Genomic DNA, 27587 nt, shown 5'->3' on the forward strand with positions numbered 1-27587 from the left:
AATGTACCAGTTAGCACCAGTTTTGTTGCTGATTTTCTGATCAGCTTTTTTCATACTGGCAGGCAAAGGCTTTTTGAGACAGAAAGCGTTGATACAAATATAAAAGCCAGGTAAGCTGCCAAAAGTAGATCTGTAATCACAGAGTTAGAGCTACAGTATGTTGCAGATATAAAAGAAATGTCCCTCTGCATTCTGGTGATACGGTTCAGCCAGGAGTCTCATCTATAGATGTTTACATTATTAGGGAAATTGTCATCATATGTTGGAAAACACTACTACACAAGTGCAAGCAATGCAACGTGATATGAAGTAAAAAATGTATGCATTTCTTATTTTATTGGAGAAAACCTTTTATTGTGCACAGTATTTATCTGTTAAAAACCACTGAGATGAGGAATAAAACACATATTTTGCAAATAAGCTTTTACCTCTGCTTATTTATTTTATATTTTTTCTCTCTATCTGTATGTGCATTTTCTAGACTATAGGAGAATATTTATCACATGCTGAGTACTAGGACAAACTCATTTCACTCTATGTCTTCAGAACAGGACAAAAGTGGACTGCAAGACATACATATGTGGAAAAGAATTAATTTTACATTGGGTGCATAAGTACCTTGTTAGAAAAACATGCTTCTAATAAAGTAAAAATGATACAAAGTCTAGATGTGAACATTCTCCAACCCCAAAACAAACTCTTAATACCGTACAACTTTAGTTTTTCAGAACAAGCTGGATAAAAAGATAAGTTTCTAATAGGGTATTAGATTGCACCTGTTCCAAATAAAATCGATCCAGTCATTATGCTCTTCCCTCTTCTTTTTTTGTCTTCATCTTTCAAATAGACTACAAAGCTTGTAGAGAATCTCAGCAGGATGCCAAATCATTTTGACCTAGCCCAGCAAGATATCCATTGGAACCACAGTAGTAAATATGGATTTTGAATTAAAGATCAACAATTATCTAGACTCAGACTTATTTTCTTTGTTTTCTTTGCTATTATCTAATTAGTCAAACCTTTATTTCTTTTATCAGTTATGTGTGTCTTTTACTGGTGGTGTCACTTGTCTGACATGAGATGGAAGCACATATAACATATATAACAGCAACTAAAACTAGCACTTCGAAACAACTGCACTGAAAGCAAATAAATACATAAAAAAAAAGTCCCCAAGCCCTTTTGTGTGGATGTAAGAGGGGTAACAAGGAAGACAGAGGGCTGTGTACACTGTTGTGGACCTAATTCCCTCTTTCCTAAGCTCTTAATAAGGCAGAGGACTATTAATCTTTCTCTAGTAGCAGCTACATATTTTTAAATTACATCAGAAACCCAGGCAATATGATGATAAAAAAAAGAACTGGATTAAAAAAAAAAAAAAAAGCAGTATATTACTTCCTTATACAGGAGAACACATACACATAATGGCACTTACTCTGTGCAAACTTAGGAGGATTGTCATTAACATCAGTGAGTGTAATTGTCACTGTTGTAGTTCCAGAGAGTCCACCCATATGTCCTCCCATGTCCTTTGCTTGGATGACCACAAAGTATTCTTCTTTGGCTTCTCTGTCCATGTTGGGAAGAGCTGTTTTAATTATAGCTACAATAATGGGGGGGAAAAAAGTCAGGTACAGACCCAAATTCAGTACTGCAGCTATTTTTATGGATATCTGTAAATATTGGTATAAAAATTGAACTGCTAAAGGTCCAGTTAAGTTGCCTGTTAGTACCAAGGATAAAGAAAAATTTGAGATTTTCAAAAAAATATATTAGAGGTCACCTACCTTGATTTAATTAAACATGCAATGAAATTGTGGTCCAAAACCAAAGAATTAATCATACCTGCAATACATATTCATTTTTATATTTTTTTCCTGATAAACTTTTTGGTTTCTGTCCTACCTCCCCCAGAAATCCATCATTTCCAAGATTACCATAGTAAACTTAATCTGTAAACACTGTTAACCGTATCTGCCAGATTAATTGTTTCAAATATTTTAAAACCAAAATCATTATTTAATCTGCTCTTGTATACAATGCAGGCTACAGTTGTTCCCTTATGTCCTAAATCAAGTGCCTGAACTTCTACTGGAGAATGACAGCATGTCTTTCAGTATGTCTTTCAGCATAGTCACCGGTACTGCAAACTCCTAAAATCACTCCATTGTCCCTACTTTAGGAGGGCCACTTATTGGACAACGATCTCAGTAAGCTGCTATCACCTACTTTATTAGGCCATAAGTTTTTAAAGATAGAGAAGTAAAATTATTTGTAGTATATCAAAACGTAAAATGTCAGTGGGCTAGCAGGAAGATAACTGCAAGGGACAGTCCAATTAAATATGGGACCAGATTCACTGCAAACTCCTATAGATTTCATAGACATCTAGCAGAAGAAATAATAAAACCTTTTTTTCTTTCCAAAACTTCTCCACCTGTAATGTGCTATTATATTCACAAATTCAGTATGAAAAGTGCAATACTAAATGTTTAATGGTAAATTTAAATAGTGTTCATCACAGTCTAGGAATGTCCACCATAATAAAAAGATAAGAATCAATTAAAGAAGTCCCACTAAACCTAGGGAAAACAACTCTAAATGTTAAATATACAGCTTTTGCTTTTTCTTTTAATTCTGTTTTTGAATTCTATTTTTTAAAAGATCATTTGTCTGTAAAAAGAGAGCACAAAGTTCAAGTTACTGAATTATCTTAGTGGTTAAGTGAAGTGTAAGAGTGCTGAGAGGAACTGAATCCACCATTGCAGTGGTTCCTTTAAACTATGGTGCTTGAGGGTTCTTACGAGGCATAAAGAAGAGTGTCTCTTTTCACGGGCCTGTACTTACAGACCTGAAGGATGCAGTTCATGGGCAGACATTGACAGTAACTCACCAAGTCTTTGGAATTCATTAAAAAAGAAGGTAAGAATTCTATATTGTACTGCATATTTGTTAAGATTTGCATGTTGAATAGATTGGCCAAGTTCATACCCTGGATAATACATACCCGTTGCTGGGCCTGATCATAACATTTCATTAGCTCTCACGCTGTAAATTCAATTTTACCTGTTCTTTGTTAAGTATTGTCAGGACTTTCTAGATTTCAATCAATACTTGTTGTGAATCTGTTAGTTTTGATTTCTCTATTAGGACTAGCATAGCTGTGGAGACTTCAGATAGCATTTTCTCTTTCACATGGGACAGTTTCTACTAAATAAGCTTCTTAGAAATGACACTAGCTGAAATGCCGCGATTATCTGTTCATGTATTTATGGTGAATAAAGAAATGTTCCTGGTCTTTATCATTAATAGAGATGCATTTTAGTAAATTTTAGAATCCATTTATCTTTAATATTGTAATACTAAGAATCTGATCAGACCTTCTTTTCTTGGCGGGACCAAGCTAAGAGCAAGGGGGTGTAAGGCATTTAGAATAAAGCAATATGCTTGCTACATAAACCACTATACATAACATAATAGCAGTCTTGCAACCTACACTTTTGTAAATGATTTCCATAAAATATTTTGGGTTGTTGTCTTACATATTTTATAAATATAATTCTAGATGTAAATGAAACCTCTATCTTACATCTGCAACTGCCAAGCCAGAGTAATTTCTTGTTCCCAAGGAACTAAATACGTAATCAGTGATTTTTCAATCCAGCATGTGGTAAGTGGGGTTAGGAGCAGCAAGGCCAGCTGCACTGCCCTTAAAGGCAAGTTGGGAGCAGAGTGTGGAAACAAGGCAGGCACAGGAGCAGTGGCCTCACCAATGAGGACCCGGACTGCAGGGTGGCAAGTCAGGGTCCCACTCAGATCCAGAGACCGGGGCCAGGCTGAGCCACAGTCTGATGATGACCCAGCGAGTCCACAGTAACAAGGCGGGTCTGAGGCCGGGCCAGGAAACCCAGCCGGAGGGTCTGGATCTGGGTCAGAACTGAGAAAATACAAGACCGGGCGCAGATCTAACACAGCTGGGGGCCAGCAGTACAACCTCAGCCTAAAAGTGGCTCCCAAGGAAAAGGAGGGGCAGCCCCTGCATGAAGCTTTCTTCACAACAGCTCGTATCAGCAAAGGAGCTGACCTTGGACACAGCCAGCTACACTTCTAAACCTCACCAGCTAAACTCCTTGAAGAAGGTTGTGCTCAAGACCCTGACAAATACAATGTAATCCAGTGCTTTTAAAACCAATGAAGCAACCTTGAAGTACAACATTGATGTAATTTAACTATTCTATACCATCTGTAGGAGGGGACATGTTAGTCTGCAAAACATTGAAGAATATGCTTCTGTTAATTTTTTTGAACGAAAACAGAGGAACAGTAAAACCCCAAAGATAATAATAAACATTTATCAGATGTGATAGGTGCAAAATACATTCAGTAAAAGAGTAGGGCCATTTCCTCCATAGCAGCCTAGGTAAGAAAAGTAAATGATATTTTTTTCTAAAAGCATTTGACAGTTGTGACTGATTTGGACTGATTGGTTTACTATTTAGGAATAATAACAACGATGCATTCTGCAAAAAATTCTACTGTTATAAATGAGATAACTCATAAAAAGGATGTTAATGCAAACTTAGGGAATCAGAATTTGGTCCACATTATTTTTTTTTCACTAATACAGCTGATCCAAAAATCAGTGAAACCTTATTTCAATGGGTTTTGTATTAAGCCTACTATAACTTTTTCTCCATTATCATTTTTTAGGCAGAGTTTCCCTTGTTTGTTTTTTTTTTAAACCTAATTTATGTAGTTAAGTCTAGCTTACAGATGACTTGAATAAGATGCCACCTTTTGTATTCTGCAGTTTCGCCTGAGACAAGTCAATTATTTCAATAAAGTGATGATTTTTCCTAGACATGTATTTTAATTTGGCTCTTAATGTATGGACCAGTCTAGCCCTTGTCTATGATTTGAAAGATATCAGGAAGATTACATACCTTAAAAAGTGCCTAAGTCAGAATTACAGTTTCTGACTTTTAGGACATAAAATGGGTTTTTTTTTCTGTATAAAGATAGTAACACAACCTGTTATTTCAATAGTATTATACATAGTTCTATCTGCTGTCTCAGCCCATAAACCATTTGCCAGAAGCTGAGTTAAAAACAAAGTCAAGTTTCTATTTCAAATACAATAAAAAGCTAAAAAGAATTTTACTGTTTTAATTACTACAAGAGTAGCGGAAGGTTTTTAAATATCAAATCTATCTGAATTACACAAGCTGATTGTTACCACCAGTATTTCTATATTCAGAATCTCTAGAATAGAGGTCAGCAACAGAGAAGTGTCGGTATCTCTTATGAGGCAAATTAATAAACTCAAAAAGGCTCCATCCTCACTTAAGTAGTGTGATCAAGACAGACTAAGAGAGTTATGCATAGAGAATTTCAAGGATATTTATTTGTTCTTTTGCTTTATTCACCAGTTCTCAGGCTGGGCTTACAGCAAGTACTGAAACTTTCAATCTATTTTTAGAAAACAATTTAGTCTCACCAAATACTAATACACATACAGCACACAGAACATTAACTCATTGAGCGTTCAACCTGCTCTACCTTCAGTTCAACCCAGAAACAAATTGAGAATAAAAACATAATCACTTTCAGCATGCTATGATGGATGAAAATGATATGTCCCAAACAGGAGAGTAGTTTAAAAGTGAGGGATGAGAATTACCGTAAACTAATGTAAGGCAGGTAGACGCTTGTTGGAAGATTGTATTCAGAACAGTTATCAATGGCTTACTGTCAAAGTGGATAGATGGATGAAGTTGTTCATAGGGATTTTTCTGCTTCTAGCATCATTCAATATTTCCTGCATGATGGAAGACAGGAAGAACTTGTGAAGCCTTTCAGATGACACAAAGTTAGGAGCCATTGCAAGTACTGGAAGAACAGGATTAGAGTTCAAAACAATTTTGACAAATTAGGTAGTCTAAAAAAGCAGGATGCAACTCAATTTGGCAAGTAAAAAAGTATTTTGTGTGGGTGAAACAATTAACTTCACAATTACAATAGAGCAGATGACTCACAAGACAGAAAAGAATGTGGAGTCAAAATGAGCTGAATATGAGTCAACAGCGTTTTGCTGATAAAAATGCTCAAAGATTTCCTGGTATATTAACTAGTATGTTATATGGAAGAACTGTAGAATAATCCTTCCAGTTCACTCATACTGGTAAGACTGCAGCTGGAACGGTGTGTTCAGTTTTGAAAAAATTGGTTTATATAGTTAGGGAAGTATGAGGAAAGACTTCATAGCCAAATATGTAAAAGTTACTGGGAGCTACTCTCCTTTTCCACTGGGGATAAGAGAAGAAATGACAGGCCTAAAATATAAACCACAAAATGGGTTTAAATTGCAGCAAGAGAGATTTCAGTTAAACATTAGGGGAACACTTTCTAACAGAGAAAGTAAGTACAGACAGAGAAGGCTGCCTGTAGAATTTGTAGTATTTCCATTACTGACAGTTTTTAAGAACCTATCAGACAAACGTCTGTCAAGAATGAGAAGGAAGGGATAAACCTGATCCTTTTTTGGGGCAAGTGTGCTCACTGCATTCTCACTTGAGATGCCTTCCCTCCGTATTGTCTAAGATCAGGCTTTATCTCTAGGTACTCTAAAATATTTCACAAACCTTAGTCCTGTAAAAACATTCAGTGGACATGTAGTACAACCACTGAACAGATACCTGCATCATAATTTGGCTACGGATCCTATGACTAAAGCTGGAAACATCAGGAAGAGGGATGGAAGGTAAAGAAATCAAGAAGTAATCTATTTCTTCAAAGAATGAAAACATCCCTCATATTGGAAGTACCCTTTTTTTTTCCCTGAGTTGCTTTTCCTAAACAGCTATTGGTGTCACACTGCTCAATAGCAAATAAAACAGCTGCAGAATGGGATTTACTTTTACAGTGGTCCTAAATGCACACACTGAGCAATTTGCACAATCTGCCTCACAACTTGAATCGGTTAAAATGCATCCCTGTGGACTACTTTCAGAAACCTATTTGGAAGAATATACGCTGTCTCACACTGAAAAAGATCAGGGGAAAAGATGCAATGTGTCAGAGCCTATAGCTGATGAAGAGAAAGAAGAGAAGCAAAAGAAACTATAGAAATAAGGATCTCTTTTTTCACTTTTCACTTTCCTCTCCATTTTTTTAAGGATCTCTTTATGGTAACGCTATAAAACTACACATAATAATAATTGAGAACATGGAACAAAACCAAGCAAGCACTATGTAAAATTGGAATCTAGCCCTGAAAAGCCTTTTTTAAGCATCTTATTCATCTCACACATTTTGATGAAGCCTTGCTGCTATTTCAACTTGCATACTTTGGAACTTCCCCTTCTTGATTTTGGAAGAGCTAAGTAATTGCTTTGATCTTCCTTCCATACTAAAACCTTGGTGGAGATTCTTATTAAATATAACAGTCATTTAGGACCCAAACTCCTGAAAAATCAATCTTGTAATTTCTTCAGAGAGCCGTGAGATGCATTCTTTGCATTCCCATGAAGCACACTGACCTCAGTGATGTGTTAGCTGTCCATAAAAAAGGTTCACTTGGAGATCTGTGGAAAACCCATACCATAATTCCTAAAATATGAATAGATCATAACTAACTTTCTTGAAAATTAAAAAAATTCTAGTACTTTGATGATGTGATCCAGGCATACTGATGCACTATTTTTAATTCAATTTACCCTTCATAAAAAACATAATCATTTTAACAAAAAAGATCATAAAATATTCTCATTTCTTACTTAATTCTAATGCCTTAGGATTTTTATTTTAGCAAGGTAAGAAAAATATCTGTAATCTGCAGCAAAGTTAGCTAACTTTCTAGAAAAATTATCAATTACAGGAATTGTCTGAACTACATTCAGATGTAGATATATTTCAAATCAAAGACATTAGCCACAGTAAAAAATTACTAGGTGAGGAACTGAATACTATGTTATACCATTTTATGTGGAGTGATTATGTGTCTTTTTTTTATTTTTAAGAGAGAAGCTAACAGTGTACATATCTTACTAGCATGTTTATTTTTTAAAATTGTATGGGGAAGATGGCACTGCCTGCCTTTCTGTTAGAAGGCAAGATGAAGGTTGAATATCGTTTTATTAATTCTCTTGTTTCTTGTGTAACCTACAATCCATTGTATTTTCTTTTTCAGCCCATATTACTACCATTTTGTGTTTTCTGATCTTGCTTTCATTCTGAAGTAGACCTTGCAAGTTTGCCATTGCATGTAAATTAACACTACCTACGTTTCACTATATGTATTCTGCTTCAAGAATATCATATAGGATACAACTAGATAACACCTGTTATAATACCGCCTTTTTAATTCAGATGAACTTGTATCTGGGTTTTACAGTATGGGTAAAAAGCTTCCATCTCTACTTACCAGCCATTCCCTTTTCCCTGGGACCAAGTTTCGCTGGCACAGTGAAAGGATCACCATCTCACCAACAGAGAATGAATGCAATAAATATTCTGCACTGCATTTATGACCTTGCTTCCTTAGGATTTTCTTTGTAATGATCCTCTAATACCTATAATTATACTAGATACTTTACAGAAAGTAGCCTTGGATTCTTTTTCAGATGCTTTCCAAACCTAGCTGTGTAGTTCCAATTCCTCTCTAATTCAGCCTCTTGAAGCACAACATTATTTAGATATGTAGCCCCTGTTTTCCTACTCAGCATGAGGAGAATGGTTAAGTCCTAACTATCTCACTAGCTTTCTAAAATGATAGAGGTATTGCTCTGAAATGCAAGAAATGTATGGTATCAGCTTGTTACTACTGTTATTAGATAAATGCTAGAAGCAGAAATCACCTTTTTTCAAATGCCAATCTGTCTTGATCTTAAGCCACTCATCTTTACCAACTACAGACCATCAAAACTGTTTTTAAACATCCCTGCAGTGTTTTAATACTTCCTTTATTAATCAGAAAAGACAGCTCTTGCTGCTACTCTGAAGGACCCAATCCTATATACCTTATCCATAATAGTTGCACTTTATACTCCTAAGTAAAAAGCAAGAACTGTAGGACTGAGCCTCGGAGTCTGCTGCACTAGTGGTTCATCAGTACAACTCTCTCTCCTAATGGGCTGTCACCAAGACAACTCCCAGAATCACCAAAGAATCTCTGTACAAACACCTTAATGCAACTCCTAAGGTTGCACAGTATAATTAGTACACAATGACAAGAAAAGGCTTATACCAGTTTGAAAATATACTCTATTTTCAGCATGGCACCTAAGTGCATCAAATGCTGTCAAGACAGAGCTGAAGGTGCTGTAATGGAAGCAACCGAATATAAGCTCCAGAAATCCCTGCATGTGCTGGAGTCGATTCTGCTACCTTGGGAATGTTGCTATCCGGGCTGCATGGACCTACCTTCTGTATGCTGCTGCACACACCTGCCTTCTCCTCTAGGAAATGAGTTCCTACACCTTACTTGCTAAGACGGAACAACATCTACCCAGCCCAGTTCACGCCTCTTAAAATTATTTCAGTTAAAAGATTAGTTAACTTTAACTAAACCTGTAGTAATTGGCTAGGATATCACAGCAGCACTAGTTAATAAAATGAGCTAGAAAGCAGCAGTTCAATCCAGGCTCTGATTAATGTCGAACAAGTACTTTCTCTACACTAATCCCATGAGGGTTTAAATCTAAACTATTTAGAAACTGAACTATTTAGAAAGGCTCTGTTGAACACGAGTTAGGTCAGTTCCAGCAGCTCAGCAGCCTTTCCCCTTACAGTTGCAGATTACTTCCTGTATCAAAACTGTTTTCCCATCTCTCTCTAGTTTGAAAGTGCTACCTTGTCATTTTATCATAAGTAATTACAGAAACAGTCCCTGTGCCTCTTTTATTAACACCTCTCAAATATTTGTGCAGTGATTTCATATCCTCCTTTAATCACCTCTTATCCAGTTTATACAAATTAAGTTCAATCAGTCTTTCATTACAAGTAATATTCTTCTCACCTTAGCTACCCTGCTTTGAACTTTCTTCACTGTTTCAGTAATCTTTTTTATGATGATGGGTCTTGTCAGTACTACATGCAATATTCTGAGGGCAGCTTGTGCTATCATTGATATGCACCATTACTAATAAACTGGACATTAACAACCAGATAGAAGAAATAGTCTGTAACATGACAAAAATGTCTATAACTCAAATGTTGTTGTCATTTATCCTCTCGCTATCTTATTTGTTTTTATTCTGCTGGACTGTATTTCAAGGTCTAGATGGAGGAAGATGATAAAGAGTGCAAATTAAAATAAAAGATTCAAACCTGACTTCTGCTGAATGCTGTTTTCATTCCTCCTAGGCCTACTCATTTATGTTCTGATTTCAGAATCACAGGGTTCAACACTGGTCCAGAGAGGGCCATATACTAAATCATTAAAAGCTCTGTTGATTAAAGCATGTGCACTTTCACCTGGAAGTTAAAGCTAGGTATAGAAAAAAAATCAATTATTCACTCTCCAAAAAATATATCCATATTCTATTAGGAGAGTCTTTAGTTTTCTAGGTCTCCTGACTCTTCTATTCATCTCAGTTTTACTAACTTGAACTTTGGCTTTGTACCAAATGACCATATCCAAGAAGGCAGTGTTTAAAATCTATTATTTTTCATATATAGGAAGGGTTTATGCTTGAATAATACAATGTGTTTTCCAGTGCAGTAGGGCGTTTGGCATAATTTGCCTTGTTCATGTAACTATATTTCAGGTATGTGTAGGAGTAACATTATTTAAGTTCACGTGAAATGTAAATAAGTCAGACACAACTGAAAATGTATTTTCTCTGCCATTCCTGTATTGTAGAACACAGTGTCACTTCATACTATGTTCCGTTACGATAATCTTATTTTAAAGCTGACAGTCATGATTTAATATCCTTGAAAAAGCTTAAAAGTGAGAAGTGTACTTTAACTACTTTTAGCAGTCTTAAGGAGCACCCTTTCCCAGCGTTTTGACTGTCATTATTTGGATTAGGAGAGAATACATACAACTCCTATACCTTGATAAATAATACACATTAGTCAGGAAACCTGACATCAGTTAGTCAGATGTAATGATAATGATTTATGGAATATATTTTAGTCCACCATGATTTTCGTTACTAATCTGATGTCATCACATTGTAGGTTTAGCCTCCTGTAGAAAATCTGAATCTGTACCTTTATGATGTATTATTTATGTTTACTGTCTGTCTAATAAACCAGTGGTCATATTAAAATTCACCTATGAAAAACAAAAAATATTCAGAGCAAGCCATCAAAAAAGCATTTACTCTAAGCCATATTCAGAGCACTGAATGAAAAATAACTTCTGAATTACCTTCTTTCATGTGTCTATAACTCATACAGAAGAATTTGCAAACTAGACTGCAGAAGTATATGCATTTTTCATCTAAGGTAATGGAAAATTATTGTTTTATGGGTCACTTACCAGTACTTATTTCTGTGCACCCAGCATTATAGAATTGTTTCAGCAAGAAGGTTGAGAGTACTGTCAGAGTTTCAACCAAGAGTGTGATTCAAACCAGAACTATGCCTAGTTAATGTCAAATTAGTAGGAACAAAAAAGCACAAGACTAAGCAAATACTTTCCTCAGGTTTACCCTCAGGTGCAGCAACACTTGCATGAAGCCATATCCTACACCTTTGCTCCCTCTTTTTGTTCAGAGTACTACAGAAGGGAGAGGAATCAGGCAGCATGATTGGGATTATTCCTGACGGTCAGCTCTCAGTGTACCATTAAAACAAAGCAGCAAGGTCAGCCAATCTTTAGTCTGAGCCAGGAAATGAAAAATACTATAGGCAGTACAGCCTATCTATGGCTGCCCTGGTGCTGGTAGCTGCACAGATCTAAATCTAGTCTTAATTTCTAATAAACAAAGCTAATAGAAGGCCAGTCATATAGAAAAACAGTAAGTAGATCAGCTCTACGTAGCTATACTTTTGATAACATTTGATACACTCCCATGAACGACAGAAAATATTTACATTCTGAAGCGGATCACTTCAACATAGTCTGTTTCTTAAAACAGCGATTCCATTTTGGGAAAGACACAATTCTAGACACAATATCTGTGTTCAGACACAATTCTGTTTCAAATGAATTGGAAAGGCTTTCAACTTAGCAGGGGCACTAATGAAATGTAACCACAGAGAAAATGTAGCTGTACACACATCGCCAGTCCCAGTCCTCCTCCCCCCTCCCAGCCAAAAAAAGCCAAACAAACAAACCCCAAGCCCTAAACTATCTATCATGCTTGGAGGATCACCTTCAGGTTTGATTTGTTTTGGATAAGACACTACTATACCTGGCTGTTCTGCTTTAATTTGTACACTGTCACAATAGTATCCAAACATCTTCCCACATGAAAACTTTCACTGAGGTTCCCAAGTACTACATACAAATGTGTACAATAATGAGTTTTCCTGGCCTAGTTACTAAAAGGAAACAAATATTAATCATGATGGTTCACATTGCTAAGGTTGGATAAATATAAAGGAACAATCAAACATCTACATACTTTCTATTTGCTTTGGACATTTTCTTTTTGTTAAAATACACCTTCCACTCTATCTGTCCATGGTAACAGCACTACTGTCCAAGTTAATTAACTGCTAAACTAGTGTGCATGTTTTGTGTACCACTACCTCTAAAAGGTGAAATATGCAGTGCCACAAGCTACTGCAAAACTGTAGCTATCCTAGCATAATACTATTAGCATTTTGAGACTGCATGTAACAACCCATAAAACTCTCTCTGGTATGTAATAAACGTTATCATACCCTTGCTCCAAAATTCTGGTATTACCAAGAAAATCTGCTGCATAGTTCCTTACGTTTTCTGAAATCAACACTTCTCTTCAGAAGAACCACAACTATAAGGCTGCTGGGTTTTAGAAAAATCGTTTTCACCCTGTATAATATGCAGCTGCAGTTTCTCCATAACTACCTGCATCTGGTTAGCTTAATGACTAGACTTTTGTCTAGTCATAAACATATTTACTGTTTACATATTCTAAACAAATGTATGCTGGAGGGCTCTACACAGTTTGACATTTAGCATGGCTAAGATTTCTCTAAGTGAACGAAGACACAGACACAAGAAAAAATTCTGCAAATTTTAAAACATTACAAGAATGGATAGGTACATCTAATATCACAGAAACAACTACGTACTCTCCTAATTTAACGAACTATTTGGTGGGTAGCTGTAAGAGTAGTATGGTAGTTACAGTACAGATGAAGGTCATTACATAGAGATGGCAAAGAAACAGAGGATGGCCTCGGTATATAAACTCATTCAGTTGTAATGGTTTAAAGAACATAATTGATGTCCTCCATAGATCTAGGAAAATGGGGAATCTGAAAACACTTATTCATTCAGAAGCAGCTCCATAATATGAAGCCACTTACTCAGGACTGTGGCAAAGCCATAGTTGAATTCTTTAGGATTAAATTCCCTTTAGAAACTAACATGTCATTTTCATGGTAACTGAACTGCTACTCAAAGGAATATTTATAACTGGAAATGAAGGTAGGAGGGGGAATTTAATGCTAGTGAAACAGGAGAAAAATCATGATTTTCAGGTTCACCAGAAAGCTTTGGAGTTTTCTCTGGCTTTCATGATAATGGAAATCACTTTCGTAGGTGATGAATAGTTACTTCATTGGATTAAGCATAAGGTTTTAATGCAATACAAATAACAAACCTGAGTAAAATTAAACAATTTTTTATATTTTGAATATTTTCTATCAGGTTATTTTATGTGAAAGAAGAAAAAATCTTCTGTGTAGGTGGAGAATACACTTCTCAGCTCCCCTGTGAAAGCTCATGTGTTCCCATGCTAAAGCACTAACTTTCCCTAGTAGAAATGGAGAAAGAACCTACAGCTAATCCCCCTCTAATTGAGACAGCTAACTCAAGTCATTATTGCATGCAATAATTTGTAATATTAAAGAAAACCACATCATATATTTTGATACTTGATGGTCAGGGGTCTGTTCAGATTTATGTTTCCACATGACTTGTGACAAATCTAAGGGGCTTCACTAATAACACTCTCTTGACATACTTATTTTTGAAATGAGCTACTGTTTTTCCATTGTGCTGTACTAGAGTTATTCTTTGTAAAACTCTACATGCAGTATAAAATAAAATACTGAATCACATTCTGGAGATTGTTTTCACATTTAGGATAGCTGTCCTTCAACCAGAAGAAAATACTCTAGTGGATTAATCCATTAATCCATTAATTTTTATCAACCTATACTATTTACCTAAAGTGCCTGCAAGTTAGGGCATTTCTAGGAAACGGAAATAATTTTTCCCATGCAATCTCTCCAGAAAGAGTTAAAGAACTTCTGGATTTAAAGAGTCTAAGAGTACTCTGTTTAATGTTGGTGAGAAAACTTAGCACACTTGATCTATCAAAAGCACCCTCTAATAATTTCTCCTAGCATTTATTTCATAATTTTGTTAATCTACACGAGGACAAGAATTTTTACGCCTGCTTTACTCCTTTATGGTCATATAAATTCAGGTGGTTTTTTGTATGTTTTAAAATGAGTTATAGTTTTCTTCTCCTTCAGAGATCACAGCTACTTGACTCACAGTGATTAAAAACAGCTTCTAGAAACAGGTGAAAGAATATAAGAAATAATATCAAATAACTTTAAAAAACACTTCTCAGACATAACTAAACGAATTTGCTGTAAGTACGACATATGTACAGAAAACGAGAGGGAATGGATTTATTGGCACTTCTTTCAGACGACTTTCAAGACTTTAAAACCACAGAGAAATAAAGTCATCCTAAATGCATGCTAATAAAACCTCATACCAACAGTCAGTATCTTGTTCTTTCTTTCCCCCGATCCATCCAATCAAGAAAGAAAAATAAATTTTAATGAAAACACACAATATATTCACTAAAATTCCCAAGCTAAACTGTACTATCTTTAACTGGAAAGGCTATAGTCTCATATTGAAAATTACATTATGCTCATTAAATTCCTCAGGCCAAGTCTTTCAATCCCTAATCAGTTATGAGTCACACGACACTTCCACTACCTCCAGTTTTGCTTCAGTAACTTCTGTAATATTAGCATCACCATTACTTATGCTATCATTAATACAGATTTTTCTTTGTCTTTTCACATGATCAGACTCTGACGGAATACAGGTGAGACACGTGTTACAGTTCGGTAATACTGACAGACATCTAGTTATGCTCCCTGTTTAAGTATATTATATGAAATACATAAGAGGCACTGTCACTTGTGTAAATATAACCCAGGGATTCATATTCAGAGTCACCTACCTGTATGGGGCTCAATAGAAAAGTAAGGCTGGCCTTCCAGAATGCTGTAAACCAGCTTGGCACTATTTCCATAAACTGGATCGTCTGCATCTGTAGCTGTTACTTTAGTAACAAAGGTACCTAAATAAAAAGAATATACACAATTAATATTTACATTCTTACTAGAAATTTGCATCTTATTCAAAAAGTAATTTGAAACAAAAATTAATTTCCTTGTGAGTTGTATGACAATAATAAAAGAAGAAAAAACATCAGTAACAACTTAAAACAATACTTGTGGCACACAAACAAAACATTTTCCTTCAAGATGATATATGCCAGCAGACTGAATTTCTGGGTAAAAGAAAAACCTTTTTAGTAGCTGTATTATTTAAAGTTTCTTTGTAGAATACATTTAAAGCTACCTGATAGATCCGTGTAGACTTCAAGCATTTGCAAAGGAACCATATCAAAGGGATACGAAATACAAGGTTAATAATACAATATAATATGTTGCATTTAAGATTTGCAAAATCACATTTGAAAGAACCTTGCCAACTTACAGAGACTGCATAGAAGAGCAATAATAAAAAGGATTCTTTTTTCTTCTCTTGGCTTGCAGCCATAATAATAGTTTGATGTGACCACAGTGACAAAGTTAAGACAACATCTATTGTCTCCAAAATGAGTCTCTGCCACTGAGGGGGCCATTGTCTAGCCAGAGTTATAAATTCAATACTCTGACCAAAAAAATAGAACAAAAAATTAAGGAAATTACCCTTTTTATTTCTTAGGCAACATAGCACTTGCCATTTCTGTAAGAATAAAATCGAATGAAATTCAGTTGGTTACATTAAGCTTGCTGCAGAGACTTTTTTTTTTATGACTTAAAAATATAATGATGACATTAGTTAGGCTGACAATAAAGACAATATCTACAGAGCAAGAGAAAGTAAGAGTAGGAGAGAGGTTAAGGGCTTGTGCTGGTTTTGGCTGGGGGAGAGTTAATTTCCTTCACAGTAGCTGGTATGGGGCTGTGTTTTGGATTTGGGCTGGAAACAGTGTTGATAACACAGGGATGTTTTCGTTACTGCTGAGCAGTGCTGACACAGAGTCAAGGCCTTTTCTGCCTCTCACCCCATCCCACCAGTGAGTGGGCTGGGGGTGCACGAGAAGTCGGGAGGGGACACAGCTGGGACAGCTGACCCCAACTGACCAAAGGGATATCCCACACCATGTGACGTCATGCTCAGCGTATAAAGCTGGGGGAAGAAGAAGGAAGGGGGGCACGTTCGGAGTGATGGCGTTTGTCTTCCCAAGTCACCGTTACGTGTGATGGAGCCCTGCTTTCCTGGAGATGGCTGAACACCTGCCTGCCGATGGGAAGGAGTGAATGGATGCCTTGTTTTGCTTTGCTTGCGTGCGCGGCTTTTGCTTTCCCTATTAAACTGTCTTTATCTCAACCCACGAGTTTTCTCACTTTCACTCTTCTGATTCTCTCCCCCATCCCACTGGGGGGGAGTGAGCGAGCTGCTGTGTGGGGCTTAGTTGCCGGCTGGGGTTAAACAACGACAGGGCTGAATTATGTTCCTTATGTTCAGAAAGGAAAAGAATTACAGCACCCACCAAAATATCCCCCTTTCTGGATATGCCAATAAAAATAGCCTCCTCTTCCTTCTCATACTTTGTGTGCTGCTAAATCCAAATTTCATGTCACTTCAGAACAGGAACAGTGAACTAAAGGTGGAAGACATCCCTTTGGCACATCCTTGCATTGTGCTCTCTTTTCTTCTTTGTCTATATGGCACATCACTGCTATGGCTTAGGGCAGTTTTGTGTGTTACAGTACATGCAAATTAGTTGGAGGAATGTTTGCATATTTAGAGATAATTTGCATATTACCCAATAACTTCCATTTCATGCTTTCCCACCTGGCCACTTTAAACATCAGGGCAAGTTATGGAGCTAGCAGGATTTGGGAGTGTCTAGAGGGCTGGTTAACACCTCGCTTATGGAGTGGAAGTTCTGCAACGCCTGAAGTTGTGGCAGGTTTGCTGCATGGGAATAATGGGATAATTCCCAGGGAAGGGAATGCGGGTTGCAGAAATACATCTCACTGGAGAAAAAAATGCCTATGGCATGTACTGGTCATTTATTTGGGCTACTGGTGTAAATTTATCCATTCTTCCAGGGGGAGAACATCAAGGAAGGGAAGCAAATCAGCTGGCTGTCAGGCAAGCTCTACCATGGCCTCATCTGGCAGGAAAGTGCCCCCACTAGCATCTCTCCTGCTGCTCAGCAGGGTCCAGAAGAATCCACGTGGCCTGCAGCTGATGTGTACCTCATGGAAGAGGAACATTATGATGAATATTATGTTGCATCTATCTTTGACAGATGCTTGCTGAACCTGTTCTTATAAACATGTAAACTGTTTATGTTTTGAAGCTTAACTGGTTTTGATGTTGAAAGGTGATCTTATACCTAACCTTTAATCTAATAATCTTTAACCTGCCACTGGGCATGAGAAATGGACTTTATCCTCAACTCGATGGTTGGCTTGTAAGGAATTAACATCGGAAATTTGTTGTCTGACCAATTACAAATTTTGCTGTATACGCAGACACTAACAGACAACGCCTGGTAGCTTTGAGTGAAAATGATAAAGGGGATAGATGACACAAATGTGGTCCCCAGCCTTGTAGCCAGTACAGCAGCCTCAGCCTATAGATGATACCCCTGAATGACCTCCTTCACATACAGGAGAACAAAAACAGTAACAGGGAAGCAAGCAACTATGGGGCACACTCAGAGGCCGTGGCATAGGCTACAGAAAAGAAATGAAATAGGGAACAATGACAAGGAAGCATGCAGGAAGCTTGAGTTTGGATGTTCCAGGAACAGAGGAACAAAAGGACCCTTTGTGGCTTGCCCACAGTAGTTACAAAGCATGAAAAGATGTAGCTATTAGAATTGTCTCTCATATTTAAGTTTTGTTGGCTCACCTTCTGTAACTCATACATCAGTTACAAGTTCTCTATTTTGTTATTCCTACAGCAAGCAGCCTCTTAGCCAAGCTGTACCTCTCCTCTCACAGAATTCAGGCTATAGCCCCACCATCCCAGCAGGACATTCCCTGCAGTTCGCAGCTGCTGTCCCATGTGTAATACCAAATATGAATGTAGAGGCCAGTGCTTTCTTCAACTGGATTCAAACTGAAATAGCAGGTGATGTACTAGGTTTCTGTAGGTGCTATCATAAAACTTTAGTTTTGTAACCTTCTAAGACAGAAGACGCTTGTGCAGAACATCATACAATGGGACAGGGCTGGAATAAGGTAAGGCTCATCACAGAACAGTGAAAATTTTTATAAGAGTATTTTATCTGGGCTGTTCCATTTTGTTTCCATGACATACTTTATACACAAAGGAAAATAAAGAAGCGAAACTGTTGATTTCTTTGAGATTGTGTTTGATTTGCCTAGCTGGCTCTCATTTCAAAGGACTTCAGAAATAATTACATTGCTTGTTTAGAAAGATTTGATATATAATGTCTATTTTTTTCTTATTTCACTTGAGAATTCCTGAAGACTTTTATAGATATTTATTTCAAGATTTCAACTTAAATGGGTATGCTGATTCTTTGATAAACACATCCTTTATCCCAAGTGTTCATTAGACATTAAGGTTGAATACGCCTTAATAAAAACAGGCAATCAGTGTCTAACATTGTTTCCCATCCTGATGCTCAACTCTGAAGACTTTTTTCTTGTGATAGAAAATAATTTAATCACTTATTGAGGCCCAAAGTTTATCTGAAATTTATACATACATTAAAAATACGTACGTAACAGTCAGTATTCACTTTCATTGTTTATATACACAAAAGGCGGGGGGGAAATGGCATACCCTTCTTTTTCTTTCCCTTACAGGTCACTTGAAGTGTGACTATAATCTCACCTAATAAAACTAATGGAGGGCACAGAAAAATAAAATACTCTCCCAGCTCCTAGAAATCAATTTCTTACACTGCCAGTCTCTGCCACTCAGCACTTCATTTCCGACCATCACACGCAGTTCTGAGGTCTCTCAACTTCAGTAATTTGCTCCCAACATCTTAATGATGAAAATTGTTTATGAAAGATGTAAGCAATCATGACACAGAAATTAAAGAAATTACTTCCACTATTGAAATTAGTTAAGCTTTTACATAGTTTAAATTTTATCATCTTTAATTTGAGTTTTTTTGTTTTATGCCTTGAATCAAATCTTACGCAGGTGTGAAACATGCCACATTAATATGTTCACACTGGCAATAAGAAGTATTAAAGGAGAAAACTGTCCCCTCGACAGCTGCAGAGGATGTTGCTACATCAGTGCTGCTCTGGTTCCACTGCAAGATGCTAAGGGTCCAGAAACACTAGCAACCTATCCCACTCCCATAAGTGACAGAACCCATTTCAACTAAGCATGAACAAAAGATTTGGAGAACTGAGAGATTCCTGAGGGTGAAAAGTAATGCGGAAAAAAGGAACTCACAGCCACCATGGCTGTTATTTAGGTAATCTCCAAACACAGCAGAACTCTCCGTACTTTGGTCTAGAGCTTTAGTTTATCAATATTTAAGTAGGATTTTACTCCACCACAGACACCGCAGTTATAAACTACATGTAGATAAACATTTCTTTTACATGCATAATGTGTTTAAAGTTTTAAAGAAAAATTTTGCATTAAAAAAACAGTAAGAATGCAGGGAAGAGCATTTATTAGGTAAATGTTCTTTGAAAAACAACATTCTGGGTTCTACCCAGCCAATAAATAGCTAAGGTTTCTGTTTGTGTTTCATTTTGACTGCATTTGGCTTGTCTTTGTTTCTTCGTCAATGCTACAACAAACTTATTTAGCTAGAGACTATAAATTTGAAATGGTGCGATTTTCACAAGAAAACCACTATTATAGTCCAAGTCACTGTTGTCCTAATTACAATGATATAGCAGCTTTATATAATCCAGCCCAACAACATAATCACTGTTTCTTTTTTCTTTATGTACCTAATATTGCCTTATGCAAAACAAAACCATTTTTTTGATTGATGAGGCAAATTTCAAGATCTTCAGTTAAAAAACTTTCTGCATTTTTTTCTGAGGTACACTTCTGCAATGCTAATGACCCTGTGATTAAATATGGACTGCAAAGATATTCAACAGATTGTAATTAATGAACACTTCTAATGTGATTTAGCCATTAACCATTGCTGATTGTTTTACTCTGTTAGTGTCAGGTTTCATAGTTTCTCTTTGCAACAGGCTAGCAACCAGAGATGCAATTAACAATAGAAGTATTTTTATATGGCTAGGTAAGAAAGCCTATGTTTGCTGGCAAGCTAAGATTAAAAGCCATCATAAAAATAAGATGTGTGTGCTCAGCTAGTGCTTTTCTGTTGTTTTGGCTGTGTTTTTATGTGCAAGTCAGGGTACAGATTCTGCACATTAGTCAGAAAGACAAATGCATATGCTGCCACAGGGAGTGGGAAAGCAAATTTTTTGGTGTGGCAGTGAAATGTGCATTCTGGGGAAAAAAAAAAATCAAACTTGTATGTTCTAGAGGTAACACATCGTCGGTGCCAGAAATTTACATGAATCCATATTCAATGAAGCAACCATTTTGTTGAAAGATTGTAATGGCTGGTAAAAATAAAAAATGTGACCGTAATGCAACCTAGTGGGACCATGTTTTCACATTTTCCCAGGGACTTCTGGTTTTTTTGCCTTTCTGATGCCTTTTTTGGTCTCCCTCACTCTTTCTCTCCTAGTCTTCCCAAACTTGACAGGCTGAAATCTCCATTTCATTCAGAAGATCTGATTACTAATCTGACAGGGCATTAAGAGTATATTTGCATGAAAAAGACCTACCATTATTTACCAACTGTTTTGTTTTTCTAAGAGGATCACTGTGCTTCAAAATCTCTAGCTAGATTTTGAGTTCAGCTGATAGTAGCTGTGCAGTCAGTAGTGGTCAAAGCAAAGCATTGTTTGTATTCAGCAGGTCAGATAAGCATTCTTTCCAGAATGAAGCCTTTTCTTCACTGTCCTTCTTTGCTATAATCTCACAGGTAGCATGACAGTTGTTGTCATGGTAACTATTTTTTATTGAATAAAACTGCAATAATCTCATAAAAACCTGTATAACTTCTTGACATGTAAATTATTACCGCCTCAAAGCTGAAGAAACTTATTTGTTTTTCATTGTTGCTGATTTTTTTACATACAAAAACATAGTTTTAAGCCTTATCATCCTGTATTATTGTATGAGAGACCATTTCTAAACACAAAATCTGTGACTTAGAGATTTCACTAGCCAAATAAAGAAAATGTATATGGAATAGAAATTTGTGTAATGCACTTCAGAACTTGTTAACATATGCAAAATACACATATAAATTATCATTGGTATTTTAAATTGCACAGCTTTGTGTGTATGCAGATATACACACATATATATGTGGGCATGTTGTAGGGTTCTTCTGCGGATCGTACATTATTTCACTCTTACCTTCTACATCAGTACTTGAATGTATTTTTATTATTATTGCTAGTTACTTTATTGCCAGAGCTCTAAAAGCCCAATACGTGGATCAGGTCTTACAATACAAGAAAGCTCTCTCCCCAAAGACTCCAAGAGTACCAGGGAAGACAAATGCACACAGACAGCTGAAGAGAGACAAGGAGATGACAAGAGGATGTGAATCATCCTGGGAAGCAATGCTGTCAGCACACAGCGCTGCTGTTGCCTGACCTACCTGCTGTCAGGTTAGCACAACTACTCCACAGTGCCTACAGTACGTAGGCATCATGGAAGAGTTTTAAGGACTGCTTTGAGAACAGATGACAGAGGTCTTGTGTGGGTTTTTCGGGAGATCTTCCCACACTTAAAGGAAAGCATGTGAAAAAAAGAAAGGTATTTGTTTTTTAAGTGTCCAGTGGACCCCTTTCAGCAATGAAAAATTAATGGAGGTGGAAGATGACATCCTGAGCAGTGGTAAGGGGTAGAGATATGGGCCAGAATGGTCCGCTAAAGGAAAACTGGGCAACTTATGCTTGACATGCTAGACAGGCAGGAAGGCAAGAATGTATTCTACTACATCTATAGTAGAATCCTGTATACAGCCACTCCTAGAGGGAGAAATGAGAAAGAAAATTTGTGTACTTTACAGATGTAATACTGATATGTGGGTGATGAGACCCATATAAATACATAGATAGATACAAGGCTTCACTTGATCTTCTGCAAAGAGAAAAACAACAACAAAAGCTTCCTTACAATGAGAAATTGTACAAGGAGGAATAGCTCCCCAAGGGAAATAACAGAATCCTCCTCACTGAAGAGTTCACTCTATTGCACAGGATGCTAGATAATGTATTCTAAGGGAAAACCCTAGAAAGACAGGAAGATTAACTAATAGGGTAATTTGTCTTTCCCAGCTGTAATTTATTTGACTCTAAGTAGTGAAATACTGTGATGCTGTCATGATCTTGTTTATGATGATTAAAGTAAGGAAGAAGGAAAAGAGGGTTATTCATACAACCCGGGTTTAGGCTCAGCTGGCTAAATTAGATACATAGTTGCACTAGCTTTCTGCTCTATCCAAGGGAGGAAGACAGAATTGCCCTCTCATGGGATCCTTTTTTCTTGGTTGACCCCAGAGGAATCCAAATTAAATTAGCCAGCTAACGTGAATGCCTAAATTTCAATCATATGACTACTCTCTTATGTGTATGTACTCAAAATAGGCCACACCAGTCTATAATACTAACCCTCCAGCAACTTCAAGCATGTAAGCTGGCACACAAACATATAGGACAAGTACAAATTTTGCAAGACTTTTGTTTTCATTTACATTATTTTCCATATATTTACACAGCTGTGTGCACTTATATACTCATATAGATATTGTATACACTTTCTGAAGTAAACTGCAACTGATATCCTTCATATTTTTTATATTAATCTAAAAGATCAGAGTAATATTAGATTGCTTGTTTGTTTTGCTAGCTTGCTTTATATAAGCAGTCGTATGTAATGTCACTGAAATGCAAAGAAAAAGAGATTTGAGAACCCAGTACTCTACAGACCTACAGGAAATGGCAGGTGCTGCCCCAAAGAATTGATAGTCTAAACCAAAAGTTTTAACACCTGAAAAATCTGCCTTAATAAAGGGTTCTGAAAGAATCAAACAGGAGCATCTCAGTCAACAGTAGGAAATAACCACTACAATAAATTATGAAATACCATGCAGGAAAATGCAAGAAACCGTTTCCTGTTTCCACCAGGAAAATAATCTTTTCATACACTTCTGGGATACTAAGTCAGGTTTAGCTCCATAAGCAGAAGAGGAATCTGTTTGTGTCTTCCAAATGTTACATAATTCTTAATGCAATTTTTAGAGTAGATAGTTTAGAAAGCTAATGAAATCTTTAAAAAATGTTAATATTATGCAGAATGTGTATGAGTCAAAATCCCTGGACAACTGAATATCCTACCACATGTAACCCAACAATGTTTTGAGATTGCTCATGTGTCATTTTAAGGACTTTTTATCACGTGAGGAAAATGGGAGAAATATATTGTATGCAAATGTGTAACTGCAGAAGTATGAAAGGTGCTTGCTATGCATAGGAGAAAAATGCCTTCTGTACAGCCCACAGACAATGGAGCAAGCTGGCAGCCTTCAGCATTTTACAGCTGTATAATGAGGACTGTAGGAAGCACGGCTGTGAAATCTAATAAGCTGCATATTTTACAATTTTTGTGCATAAACTAATTGTTTTAGAACTCTGATGCTGCCTCTTTAACATGATATTTTGGAAAGAAAAATGTTTTACATCAGAACTATATATTTAGATCTAGTGACATAGATAACTCTGGCAATTATCCTTGCTGATGTTACCTACTGCTTGGATTTAGCTTGTGTGAGTCTAATAAGAAAGGACACCGCCTTTTCAGTTTTAAGGTTGGCAGTTCTTTCTTGCTACAACTTATAAAATGGTGCCATTAGAGAGCCTGCAGGTATTCCTTTATAAATTCCCCTGGGTGGCTGTTTGTTAGGATTAGAATACAGTCTGTAACATCACAGGCAACAGTAGAAGGGTAAAATATATTTTATGTTTGGCTTAAAGAATTATGTTTTCTTTTCATGTTATTTTTTTATTCTCCCTTTAGATATCACCCTCACTATGGAATATTAATTGATAGTTGTGAGACACGTGGGAAATAGCTATTCTTTTGTTCAGGACTTTTTGAAAGACTGCTTGTCTCTAATCAATTGACTATTTCATCAGCATTCATTCTGCAAGGTCCCCAGGCAAAGACAGTAAAATTGGATGATCACTGTACACTATATTTCCAAGCAGAAAAAAAAGTACCGTAAGGCTTGTTGATTTCGATGGAAGTTTCAGGTTATGCTCAGGTGTATTGTATAAAAATATAAATAAATAATAAAGTAGCCCTGGCTGTTTACTGCAGAAATTCTTTCATTTATAACTTTCTGTTGTGCAAACAGAAAACGGCTGGTATAATATTGTAGCTTTGATGCTCTGCTTGCTTTGTTTGGTAGAGTGAAGCCCACAATGCCAGCAACTGTATTCCAGGTTTCAAAAGCAGACTCTGAAATATTGCCCCCTCAGGCCACTGTGGAGCAAGCATATGGCAGCAGAGACCATTTGGGCCCCAGGGAAAGGGTACAGTTGAATCAGCTGCCCAGCGATACTCTACCGGCTGATTCATGAGAAAGCTGTATCGACATCAGCTCCGCAGGCAATTGCTTACCTGTATTCATGAAGAAACGTTGCAGATTCAGCAACTAAACAAAGACAGAGGTACCAGTTCAGGGCGGGGTGGGGAATGACCAGTGCCAGAAAAAAAACGGGTTCTGAATTGGATCTGAATCTCATTTTCCCAAATGTCAAGTGTGCCCATCAAAGAGACGTCTAACACAGGCCATCTGAATTAGCAGAGTTTGAGGAGTATTGGTCCCCAGCATTCTAAACCTAAATCTTTTGTGTTAGCAGAGTGATATAAGTTATCCTAATAAAAGTTTCTGTGAAAATATCACCACACTGAATTTAATTTTCTGACCTAGAACTTTCTACCTCTTGGTTAGAACTTGTCTACATGTCCCAAAATTGAAAAAAGAGAGAACAAGTTCCAGTCCATTTCTGTGGCATTTCATAGAGCCTCAATCTGGCAGAAATCTGTACTGGTCTACTTCCTCTCATCTGTCTGTTTTCCACTTAGGCATCACCCCCTGGCCAGCAAATGGGGTCATGTCACTACCATAGCTGTTTGGAAAAATGAAATGGCATGCCTTCAAAGCCAACAAAACAAAAACCCTACCACTGTTTTAAACATTTTTTTCTTCAAAATTTGAAGTTTGGGAAAATTGTGAAAAATCCTTGCTAAGAGTAGATTTAAACTTGTAAGCAAAAGAGAATATATCAGAAACCTGACTCAAAGACTTATTTTCATATAGTCACAGAACAGAAATACGATGATGCGTTTGATATGTACAAATGAAAGCAACCACAAAGAATTTCAGAAGCAGAATATCTGCAACAAGAACAAGATGTTTGTGACTATGAGACAAGAATCATCTGGAAAAATGACAGTAGGACAGATTCTTGTAGATTACATAGGACTAGAGAAGCGTGCACCTAAGACTGACAAAATTTTCTCTGCTCTGCCCTCATATGATCAACATACAGCTTTGTCTGTCTGTCTCTCCTCATCCTGTGAAACAGGAGCATCATACGAAGATGTATTCCTCTATATGGAACTCTGTAAGGAATTATGACTTCAGTTCTGATCCGAACGGCTTTTTCCTGAGGAGTTTATCTTCACTATGTGTCATTTACACGATGTTCCTTCGTGCAAAGGGAATGCATGTGTGCAAAAAATGGAAAATTTGTGACAAATTGCTGACAGTTAATAGAGAGGAAAAAAGGCAGCTTTTGTCTAAGAAACCACTACACATTAATAGCTCCATACTTTACACAAGTACTTTAGGGCTTATTTCTAAGAACCAGACAGTGTCTTCAGAACCTGAACATTCAACTACTTGCTGCCATTGGTACAAAGTATTTTGAGCAATCCCACTGATTTTAGCAATTTTGTATAAAGTCAATGAACTAGCTTAGTACTCTCAGGACAATATAGGTCAGTGTAACTAACAGGTCAGATTATAAGCCCCTAAAGAGCAATATCACAACTTCATCCATGGTCCTCAAGCTCATAATGGTAATTTAAGAACAATATAAAAAGATAATGATATTTTCAACCAGTCCTCATGAGAAATGGAAAGTACAAAAATAATAGCACATACTCAAAAATATGTTTTTTTCAAGACTCAATAACAAGTCAAATTAAGGAGAAGACTTTCTTGGTTTTGAATATATCCTAGCCAATTACTTAGGGTTACTTATGACTTTGCTTTTGGAACCGTGTCTCAGTCACATAGAATGTACAGAAGATTTTAAACACATGCACACTCACTAAATAAATCTCTCACGTAGAATGCTCTTCAGTACCACAGCTAGTGAATTTCATTATGCACAAGATGAACAAGTAGAGGAACAAGACAACATGAAGATATACATTTTCTAACAGCTGTTACATTCTTGCCATATTTTACAACATCTGCTGGTTTTTTTCCTTAGCTTTTGCACTCCCTTTGCATTTACCCTTTGGGCTAATTTGTAGTTGACCCCAGTAATATAGTCCTTTTACTCTACAATTTTGTGACAAACTATCATTGATTTAACAGTCATGCTCAGTGCCTTAAAAATCAATGAATACATAGGGAAAAAAACAGTAAGACAGTGCGGTTGACCTTGATAACGTTTCAGGTTAGGATTTTATCGCAACTTTCTAATTTATCGAGTTATTTTATCACTATTCATATCAGACATTGCATGTTGATTTCATATTCAGCAGATTTTGTCCTTTTGCAAACAGTTTGTAACAGGAAGAGAACTAATATCTTTGGGAAAACAGGAAAGAAAAGCTACACTGTGTTCAGTACGCTTCTACTATACATGGCTATACAAAATAACTCTGTTTTGCTTTTGAAAAAAAAATGATTGAATGATTTCTTATTTACAGTGATGTAATCAAGGGCAAACTTTGATCCAAAGGAAAACATTGCTAAGTAGATGTGCTTGTGCCAAAATTGGAAATTGCT

At 36.7% G+C, this 27587-nt stretch overlaps 1 protein-coding gene across 1 annotated transcript in view; it reads right to left on the reverse strand.

Moving 5' to 3' along the window:
- The window catches only part of CDH8 (cadherin 8, type 2), a 151961-nt gene that overhangs the window by 64531 nt on the left and 59843 nt on the right, over positions 1-27587 (reverse strand). Inside the window, exons 4-5 of the mRNA XM_009320251.1 lie at positions 15378-15497; positions 1436-1603 (exon numbers count right to left, since the gene is read on the reverse strand). Coding sequence (XP_009318526.1) covers positions 1436-1603; positions 15378-15497 — 288 coding nt within the window. The remainder of the gene's footprint in view (positions 1-1435; positions 1604-15377; positions 15498-27587) is intronic.

Source organism: Pygoscelis adeliae, unplaced genomic scaffold (genome assembly GCF_000699105.1).
Source record: "Pygoscelis adeliae isolate BGI_AS28 unplaced genomic scaffold, ASM69910v1 Scaffold62, whole genome shotgun sequence".
NCBI lineage: Eukaryota > Metazoa > Chordata > Aves > Sphenisciformes > Spheniscidae > Pygoscelis > Pygoscelis adeliae.